At 36.8% G+C, this 10,486-nt stretch overlaps 1 protein-coding gene across 1 annotated transcript; it reads right to left on the bottom strand.

Moving 5' to 3' along the window:
- Positions 1–1,138: 1,138 nt before the first annotated feature.
- Positions 1,139–9,674, bottom strand: LOC122289766 (E3 ubiquitin-protein ligase HOS1-like). The gene is made up of 10 exons (XM_043097035.1): positions 9,365–9,674; positions 7,967–8,357; positions 7,466–7,600; positions 7,172–7,347; positions 6,156–6,560; positions 5,898–6,056; positions 4,447–4,950; positions 3,375–3,512; positions 1,916–2,589; positions 1,139–1,766 (listed from the first exon to the last, which is right to left on the bottom strand). Exons 1-10 carry the CDS (start codon positions 9,452–9,454, stop codon positions 1,592–1,594), a joined length of 2,847 nt encoding a protein of 948 aa, XP_042952969.1. The 5' UTR covers positions 9,455–9,674; the 3' UTR covers positions 1,139–1,591.
- Between the last annotated feature and the right edge of the window lie 812 nt (positions 9,675–10,486).

Below are 10,486 nucleotides of genomic sequence, written 5' to 3'. Positions count from 1 at the left end.
AATCAATGGCCAGTTAATTAGAAGCAATAAATTCAGGATAAATCAGATAAACAAAGAGAGAATTGCATTAAATTAGCATAGACAATCAAGCATAGTTCGGAAATAGGTTACATCGGTTTCCTAGAATGAAGAAAATTTAGCTCATGCTAGAAATGGAATTCAACATAAATGAATTCACCATAATTGTTCTGAGAAGATGGGAAGAAGAAAATAAACACTGAAAAATCCTCCTTGCAGCCTCAACTCGTCGTCAAAAGCTCAGGGGAACGATTCAACGCTTTTCTCTCGTCCGTGCTCGTGTATGATTCCAACGTACGTGCAATAATTGGAATCCCGTCTCCAAAACAAATGAATTGAATCCTTCTAACTGTGTTTTTCTGTCCCAAAGAGTGTTCTCCAGTCTAAAACTCGCGGCTCTAGAGTGAAAAATGGTTTTTATATGGTCCCGCGGCGGAAAACCTAAAATCTGTCAAAATACGATGTTCGCTCGAGCGGGGTGTCGAGCGCGCGTCGAGCGTTCGACTCTGTCTGATTTCGCTCGAGCGGCCAATGTCTCTGCTCGAGCGATCTTCGTTTTTCAGCAACCCGCTCGAGCTCCCTGTCGAGCGGCAGTCGAGCGTTTGAATCTGCCTGAATTCGCTCGAGCGGCCAAAAGCCTCCGCTCGAGCGAACTTGTAAAATCTGCAATATAAAATTTTGCAAGTCATCACATTTCAATAGCATAATTGCCATAATAGACCAAAAATCATAATTCATTTTAATATTTGAGTATTTATATCTTTGAAGCATAGTCTTCAATAAAACAAAAGTAGTGCATTTTTGTTAATAACACTTAAAACAATCTTATTATTCTTCTCATCCTAAATCAAGTTTGTCATGTAACACAATTTAAATAATTTTATATATTCATTATTTAGATAAACAGTGACAAAATGTATCACTATCACACTAACATGTGTAATTAAAGATGATAAACTTAAGATGAAGAGATACTATTTCCTAAAATTGGACTCAATTTATTTTTTTAACTACTTTACAACTTCAATTTAATAATACCTTATATAAAGAATCAGAAAAAAAAAAAAAAAAAAAAAAAAAAAGTTACACAGCTAATCACATTAATTGAATACGTAAGGAGTATGCAAAATGACTGCACATAAAATTTTTGTATTTTCAATATCTTACAAAAACAATATGTTTTAGATACTTTAACAAAACGTTGAACCTACAGGTACCAAATGACTGTGTCAGCCTTTGAATTACCTCAACAAAAATACAAAAATTGTTCCTAACCCTGCACACATTGTTCTCCCTAAAAAGCTGAATCCCATCGCTAGCCAAATGATCCGGTCAAAGCTTGTATCTCCTTGCTGAATTTGGACAGTACAATTGTATACCGGTATTATTTTAACTTGTTAGCCTTCCCATCCATGGAAACTGCAGAACTCAAACTACGTTTGCAGCACGACCCCTTTACTTGAAAGGCAAACTATGTCTGCAGCATTGCAGGTTTGCTTTTTCCCGGACCAGACTGAGGAGCCACCATGGAAGGACAAGGATATCAATGTTACAGAATAGGTAGATGCAATCTTCACCTCTTGGTAAGTCTGCTTCTCCTAATTCTCCTTGAGGGAGTTGTTTGATAAGACATCCCCATACTTCCTCCTGGACTCTGCTCCTCTTCCTCGTCACTGGTTTCATCTGATCTCCATCTTGGTCCACTGTTCATAGTCCTGTCCGCAGCAGCAAAACTCTTTTCTCCATGACTGAAATTTAGGAGATCATGTAAATAACAGTATAACAGTGGGGCTGAAATTCGGAGACCATAAAGAAAAACTTTTTGCATCTGCAATTAGTATGAGCAACAAAGTAGGATAACAGACTAAAATGGTAGAATTAGGAGAGCGATTTTAACCTCCGAGAGAATTCCATTTGATCATCTGAAGAGACTGCATTCCAAAGTCTATAATCTCTATCAGATTGGATTCTTTTACCAGACAAATTTGTGTTTAAGCCCCCTGCAGAATCTTTAAACAAGCCATGATTGCTGCCAGGTGTGCCCTTTCGATTAGAACTAACCCTGTAAGTATTTTGGAATTGGTTAATAAAAACACTGTGTTCCATTTCTGGCGAGGCGTCTTGGAGATTGCCAAAGTAAGCCTTGTTAATTTCTCTCAATGGCGACACATTCATGGGACTAACTCGATGAGTTTCAGGAGTGACTGTGACATCCAATTTGGAGTCTTTGTTGGTGCTACCTATAGGTCTTAATCCCCTTCCATGTAGAATTGATGGGGTATCATGCTTGACAAGTTCAGAGCGATGATTGTTGAAAGACCCATGGAGTCTTCTCGGAGTTACAAAGGCCGATGGCCTCAAGGGAGGAGTCATATGGTCCATCCCCCGACAAAGAGAAGAATCGGTAAATGAGGGAATCAATATACTGGTTGATGTTGGCTCTTGTACATCAGTAATATCAGATTTTGCTGGCACTATAACTTCTTCACCAGAACTAACAGCAATCTCAGGCAATTTTCCAGACTTCACTAGTTGCCTCTGGACTTCTGGCAGCAACTCCATGCATCTATCCTGTATATTGAAGCAATACAACCAAATCAAAAGTTCATTTTAAATAAATATCTTATCTCAAACAATATCACTTACAGAAGAGAATAAAGAACAGTTAATAGATGTGGAAGATAGTTATCCTAGGTCTTATGGAACAGAGTTTTGCTTATTCGTGATTTATGCTACTGCAAAATAGTTAATTGGTAAAAAACTATGCAACTTAGGTAGTATGTTGATTTTTTGAAATCCTAATATAGCGATGTTAGCAATATGTAAACAGATCATAAAATTTTGTTTTCTACAAATTCCAATTTTGTTTCACATTACTAACATAAATGCAAGACTTCAAAGCACGGTTTAAACATTCATGCATCAAAAAATCAATCAACGTTGCATTCAAGCATGTTTTTACAGGAGAAATCAACCTATTCCTATTGCTGGCAGATTATTCAGAAAGCCCAACAGCACTCATTGACAGATCTATTTGTTGCAATTCTAAACTCTTAACAACAAGGTTGTACTTATATACGGAGGATAGTTAACTTTGATAAAGAGCTCTTAGTCAAATCTACTAACTTATTATGTTTTCTCCCTCCTATTGGGTTGCTAATCATTTAGAGAAATTACAACGAAATTTTTTTATAGGAGAGTTTAGACGAGTCTAGATAGTTACTTAACACCTAAACTTGAATGTCGATGAAACAACACCTAAACTCGAATAACATCTAGATCATTCAATTTCAACCTAAAGTTGCTTTGCAATATTCTTAATCCAAGTAGTTACGCCTAAAATTTATACAACTTACAATCAATCTTCCTCTCCAGTCAATTGCTGATCTCATTCTAGACAAAACTTCTTCACCAACAGAATTCTTTGAAACGAACTCCTGCTCCAGAGTCTTAAGTTTAAGGTCAACTAGGTATGCTTCAGTATATCGGTAGCGCTGAAATGATAAAGAAACAAAATTTGTAAGTCAGATATCCTTCCAACTCTTGTTTTAACAAAATCAAGAAGTAATTCATTATAAAATAATATGTCATTTTGTTTCAAGAAGTGAAAAGGGAGAGCTTCAAGCAAAATAAAAGAGTTCACAAATCATCCAGAGTTAAATTGGATATATAGATAACATCTGGCAGTACATTCATAGTAACAATTAGATATTAAGATATCTCAACCTTGGACAGTGAAACGGCCATTCACAAAAATAACAAAAACACAATGAGAGAAAGTAAAACATAAGGATTTCCACAATATAGCCTTACCCCATAAATAGGTTAGGCACAAGTTATGTTATTAATGACAACATATGGGCTTTCAGAAACCAGAAATTAATACTAGAGCACATAGAAGATTTAATAATGTATCTTTTATTTATATCCATTAATCTTTAAATTGCACCTCTTTCCGCAGACACTCCAACAACGGCAATAATCTTTCCTTCTCGAGGATGCCTCATGGCTTCCTTTTCATCAATCTTCATTCTTATGTTATCATGCAATAATGATTAAATTTGAAATTTACTTTAAAATTTTTTAAAGATAAAATTGGTAAATTCTTTTTGAAAGTAATAATATTAATATTTTTTTTACAAAATTGGTAAATTCTTTTTGAAAGTAGTAATATTAATATTTTTTTTCTTTTTGGTCTTTCCTCCGAATAAATGAGATTACACAAATGAATAACAAATGCAGTAAAAATGGAGTTCTTGAGCTTCCACGTGATATCTCTAATTGAAGGATATTGTGCAGTCTATTCAAACAAATTAGTGAGGTCACCAACGAAAAAAAAATAGTGTTAGATGTTAATCCAAATTACTCAATTTCAGGTCAAACTTAAAGTCTTGTCAACACAAACTGAGAAAAAAATCTTGTCTATACCTGAAGATAGTATACAACAAGAAGATTTCCAGTAGTTATTGAAGGGTCTTCATAAGTAAAATCCAACAGACACTTATGGATATGTTTCTCCTCATCAGAATTCCATGGCAACTCTATCATTCGATCTACCAAGTTCCTCCGAATACAAAGGCAACAGATTTCAGTTACCAATATCTCCACCCATTTCTCCCAATTCCTGAATTCACCTTCAAAATCATCAGAAGCATTCCCAGAAGGTACATGCTTCAACTTCTTCTCCTTGACTTTCGTGCAGAGCATTCTCTGGTGTGTAAATGCTTCAGTCAGAAGTCCACACTCTACCCTCACCTGAACAGCTGTGACAGCCTCGCTAAGTGAAACCGGTTTCATCTGGAATCCACCATCACACCCAGACCAGCGTAAAACCATCAGAGCTGCATCCGGATTATTTCTTTCTAAGAACACTTGTGCAATCTTGGGATGAGTTGTGGGGCCTGAGATCTCTGGAATAAGGCGACAAGCTTCCTAGGCAATAGGATTTTGTAAATATAATTAGCAATCAAATGATAGAGAGAATAAAAAACACGTCCATATTGTCATCTCCAACAACGAAAGGCACCTGCATTTTACAGAAGATTTCAAGCCACTAAAACACCATGGCAATAGTGTTTTAATAGTGTTATCAGAATCTCACCTGCTACAACCTTAAAATATTGCTACTTAAAGTACGAGCAAAAGCAACACAACATGCTACAAGAAATTAGGAGTGGAATAAAGATCCCAGCATGAAATCATTTGAGTTAGACTAGCAGCGCCATCAACCCAAAGCAGACTAGAACACAAATCTAATTCAGGAACTTCGTAGAAATGCAGCTTATTTCCAATTATCTATAATGCTAAGTACACGTCATTTCCAGATATCTCACTGTTATGCTGGGTTTTTAGATTATTTCGTCACAACTCCCCCATTCCAACTCAAACTCTCTTCCAAAACAAAACCAGTCGGGAATTCCCCTTCATAGACAATCAATTGAGATGTATTTAAGTGCCACTTCCCAAAGTGCAAGGGCAGGGTTAAGGTGGGCTATGGACCCCTACAGAACCCAAAATTTTGACAATAATATAACGCCTTCAAAACTTAAATTTGTCAACCACCCCACCATAGGGGACCCTTTCTGCTCAGATTCATCCCTGAAAGAGTGCCACACCCTAATCATATACAAAATCAATGACATCCTAAAACCATCTCATCACTCAGATAAAAGTACTAATGACAATATTACTGCACACAATTTGAATTATCAAATTCATTATGCCGCAAAATTTGAAGAGTGAGGTTCAGCCGAAGATATAAATGATTTAATATCGTAGCTACTGCCTTTTATTGTGTTCATATTACTTGACAAAAAATAATGCAGCTAATGCCTTGACAGAAAGCAAATGGTCAATCAAACTCATCTTCAAAATGTTACCTGCAGAGCCTCATCTGTGTGGTCATCCAACAGATAAAAAACTAAAGATTCCAATAATGAGTGCCTGGTAATACTAAAAGTGGCAGCAAAATCTTCCACAAAGTGTCTCCATGTTTCATCGGGCATTTCCCAATGTCTATCAAATAGATAATAGAGAAGCTGTAAAAAATTAAGGGAACAAAAAAGGATTCTGTACCCTTACAATTTTATACAATCAACAGAATCACACATTATACATGTAAGTAAGAGAAAGGATACAATTGCTTGCTTTGCAACCACCAAGTCAGAACTTCCACATAAAAAGAGTATATCAACTGCAGTTCGAAGATTTTCGAAAGGGTAGCAACCAGCCACCCCCCCTATCTTGCACTGAAGAATAGACAAAACTCCACTTTTCAGCAATGATGCAGCTTCTAATTCCTCTGCTGTTTCCTCTGTATTTCCCTGCTCAGTATCAAGATTCAGCAAGGCATCTTCAATGAACAAGGAACCATCCTGTCCAGAAGGCTCTGCAGAGTAATTTACTGCATCAGGCCACGATCGCTTAATTGCAGCTGATTTCCGTTCACGGACAAGCGAACACCATGACATGAAATCAGTATGTCGAGATCTCACATTCTCCAGAAATTGATGTCTTATGCACCACATCATTATCTCCATATGCTGAAAATTAAATACCGGTACAAAGAGAAAAAATCAATCATGGGCAGATATAGAGAAATTGTAATCAGCAGTTTAATTGAAGAAGTCCAATGAAACCATTTACAAGAAGTACTGGAGCAAAATAGAAATATCAGAAAAACGTAGAAGCAGCAGTCCAGCCACACAAAAAAACAAAAAAAGAAGGAAGAAGAAGAGGGGAGGGGAGAGAGAGAGAGAGAGAGAGAGAGAGAGAGAGAGAGAGAGAGAGAGAGGTTACGTGGACCTAGTTATAATGTGTGCCATACACAATAATAATAATCTATAACTATCCAATCCCATACCCAGTTACAATGTGTGCCATACACAATAATAATAATCTATAACTATCCAATCCCATCAGCTGTGACTTCTAAGCTTGACTCACTTTTCAATATTGGCATTTGAAGACTAGCCAATAAAATTATTAATTCATAGACTCTAAAATCAATTCTGTATATCAAACATTGATAAAATTGTTTTTTTGTTAGAAATAAATCTGTTATCACTGTTGTAACAAAGACAACAGGCATCTTTAAACCAAAATGTAAATGGCAGATATATGTGCTCCACTAAAACTAAATCTCAACCAAAACCTGCTTTGTCTTTAATATGTTCTCTTGAAGGCGGTGCAAGTCATGAAGCTGTGCTGAAAGAGTGCCCTTAAAAGATGACTCCAAAACTTCAAGCACATTGCATATGGCAGCCAGCTGGACAGAAAACTTAAGTAGCAAACTCAACCTAGATCTCATACCTTCCACTTCAATATTATCTAATCATAAATGTTAAGAAGTGCATGCAGCCATGCATTTTAAATTATGGAAAGCATGCAACTGCAGAAAGAACAATAGGCTCCTAAAAACAAACTATGTTAAAGCATTTAAGGATACAAATTTCTTGAAGTTCTGTTGTGATGTTTCTGAAAGTCCTCTTGCACCAATCCTTGACAACCACTTCATCCAACAAGAAAGCAATGACAGGATCACTAGACACAGCACTTTCATCCATACAAACATCTGTTATATCTGTGAACTCTGTATTAAAGAAACGTGAACTTTCAACAGAACAACAGTACAATTTATGAAATTACACATGCTTGTAGCCTATCGAGGAGAATATTTAACATCAAGTTATCCATCTACATTTTTTCTCCTTGTTAAAATTATCCAGTAAAGAAAATAAGGGCACAAAAAAGGAGTTACTATACCATTGTATAAGCCCTGCAGAACCCCCTAAACCCCCCCCCCCCCCCCTTCACTCCCCAGAAAAGAAAAGGAAGAAAAGACGAAAGAAAGAATGAAAAAAAAGAGTTAAAGATATATTTTTTTTTAAGTAATAATCTTTATTGAAAAAAAAAAAGTTAAAGATATTAATCCTGGCATGAAGGATACAATGGCAAATCAAAGAAACTAAGTTATTCTCCAGGGCAACATCAAACAAAGAATAGAGGCGTTGGACATCAGCAGTTAGTTGCTTGTCCCCATCTTCCATCTCTTGAAATCTCTCATCAGCTCTTTTGGAGATGAGGCCAGCCTGTATGCACTCATAGTAAAGGCGGAGCCGCAGTCTATTACCATTCTTTGGCAGTGGGATTCTACATATGGGGCAAAGATCACACCTTTGACTACACTCTTCACATAAAGAGGCATGTCCACAGGAGATCAAAGTATTGTGTACGTAGCGTCCACAGCTTCTCAAGTCTCTAGTTGCTCGACAATGTTCAACTTTTGCTTCATTGCACAACTCAAACAGGTCAATGGATGCCAAGTGTTCCAGTGCTTCCTGAAATTGAAATAGGAAGATATGTGTAGTTTCTCATGAATTAATCACATTATAGGTGTACCTTTTATTTTTGGAAGTAGCAGCACGTGTTATGTTATGGTCCAATCTATACCATGGAAACATGAAATAGTAAACTGTCAATGTGATACCCATCTTACTGCTACCACTTTTGAATGGGAACATTTCAGAGCCAGATTTCTTTTTAAGTAGAGTTTATTAATAAGCACAAAAGGCAGGTAACAACCGCCAACTTTAACGGGTCTCCATAAAGGAACATTTCAACCACTGTTGACCTACGTTAGAAACAAACCTATAAGAACCATGGGAATCTAAATAACTGAAAAATGCGACGTTACTAAACTCTAGAATTTTCAACCGCCAACTCGTATCCATGGCGTAATGCACACGAAAGCCCAAAAGTTTCAGGCTTCAGCCAAGTTTTTCGTTAGTCCATGCTATGTCGGTAACAACCCAAAAGGGTACAAATTCATTTACTTAAGCCGAAATCATTGTTTTACGCTGGACGAAAGCACCACTAATAACGCCTAGCCCTTAGGAGTTGGCTCGAGTGGTAAACCGTAAGAGCCTTTGGGCTAGGAGATATGCTCTCTCCAAGTCTACGCTTCGAATTCGTACAAATAATCTCGAGAGCCATCGGACTGGTGGATTATCTACTTCAAAAAATTTATTGCCGAAAGCCTGTGCACCCCGAGATTAGGTGGGACGCTGTACACCCCTTGCCCATTAAAAAAAAAAAAAAAACGCTAATCACCAATCAGCGAGCTAACCCATTCTGCTGCTCTTTTTCACATAATTGATTCTAAAACCCCGAGACGTTACTTAAAAACTCAAAAGAAAACAAAACTAGAGCAACTTCTACTGCTTTTCCAAACCCAAGAAAAAAACATCCAGAAAAAGAGAAGCAAAGAATTCTCACAAAAACAAACAGCTAGAATATTAGTATGTGGATCTATATGAGCATGTATAGGGTCAAACAGAATGAGTACCCGAACAGCTCGACTATGGTAGTTAGGTTGCGGAGGAGACAATCTTGTGGCAGCGGAAAGTACGGTTGGGCCGTTGAGTCTCCGGTCCATTTCTTGGAGAGTGTCGAGAGCTGATTGTTCCAAAACCACCAAATGAGAAAAGAAACCGAGGCGAGAACTTTAGGGCTAAGTGAAGGACGACATTGGTGCTCACATAAACTTCAGCGAGAGAGAGAGAGATTTCAAAAGGAGGCGAGAAATATTTTCGAGGGCCTGGGTTTCTTGTTTCAGGTTCCAAATTCAAGTCCGGGCGCCATTTGCATCGCATACATCGATGTGGCTGTAAGTTGGACGGCTTGAATTTTAGGGATGACACTGATGGGCTAGAATGTTGGGCCAATCCAGCCCAACCCACTTTGATTGTCTTGGGCCCTTGATCAATATCCTTCCTATCTCTTTTTTTTTTTTTTTTTCATATCTATTGTTAATCATTTATCAAAAACTTTGTTACTCATTATCCCACACACAATATATCATATAAAAAAATTATGTGTGATAAAAGAATGATGAATAAAGACACAGCACTAAAGTTTGGTTAATTTTAATTACTGTCATTTTGAAAAAAAAAATTAGCTTTTAGCTACCAAATTATTTAGATTGGGCTTTAAAATTATAAATTTTTTTATTTTTAACTATATAATTTAGATTTTAATATTTTTTAGTATAGTTAAAGCTAACACATATCTATTCAAGTTACTAAAACACATGGATAAAACAAAAATATATGATTCATGAGAAGAATAAATATTACGCTTTCTTGGATAGTGTTTTGATCTAGAGCATTGGCAATGGGCTAGCCATTTGCCAATGCAAGTCCAAGATAAAACAAAAATTGAGAAAAATCATCCACATTGGACTAGCTAAACCAGTGAAGTTTGAGATTTATGCTACAGTAAATGTTAGCTCATCTTCATATCTGGTGAGGTGCTGTTCCAAGACCAAAATCTTATTTTATTCCTTTTCTTTCAACCGCTTCGCTCTTTCTCTCGTTTTTCTCTATCTTCATACCAAAAACCATCCATTTCATTTTTTTTTCTTTCTCCCAAAACTCCCTTCTTTCATCCCCTTCTCTTCGCCGCCCTT

This window comes from Carya illinoinensis, chromosome 12 (genome assembly GCF_018687715.1).
Source record: "Carya illinoinensis cultivar Pawnee chromosome 12, C.illinoinensisPawnee_v1, whole genome shotgun sequence".
Lineage (NCBI taxonomy): Eukaryota > Viridiplantae > Streptophyta > Magnoliopsida > Fagales > Juglandaceae > Carya > Carya illinoinensis.
Note: the sequence above shows the minus strand (reverse complement) of the source record. Positions and strands in the feature narration are given on the sequence as shown.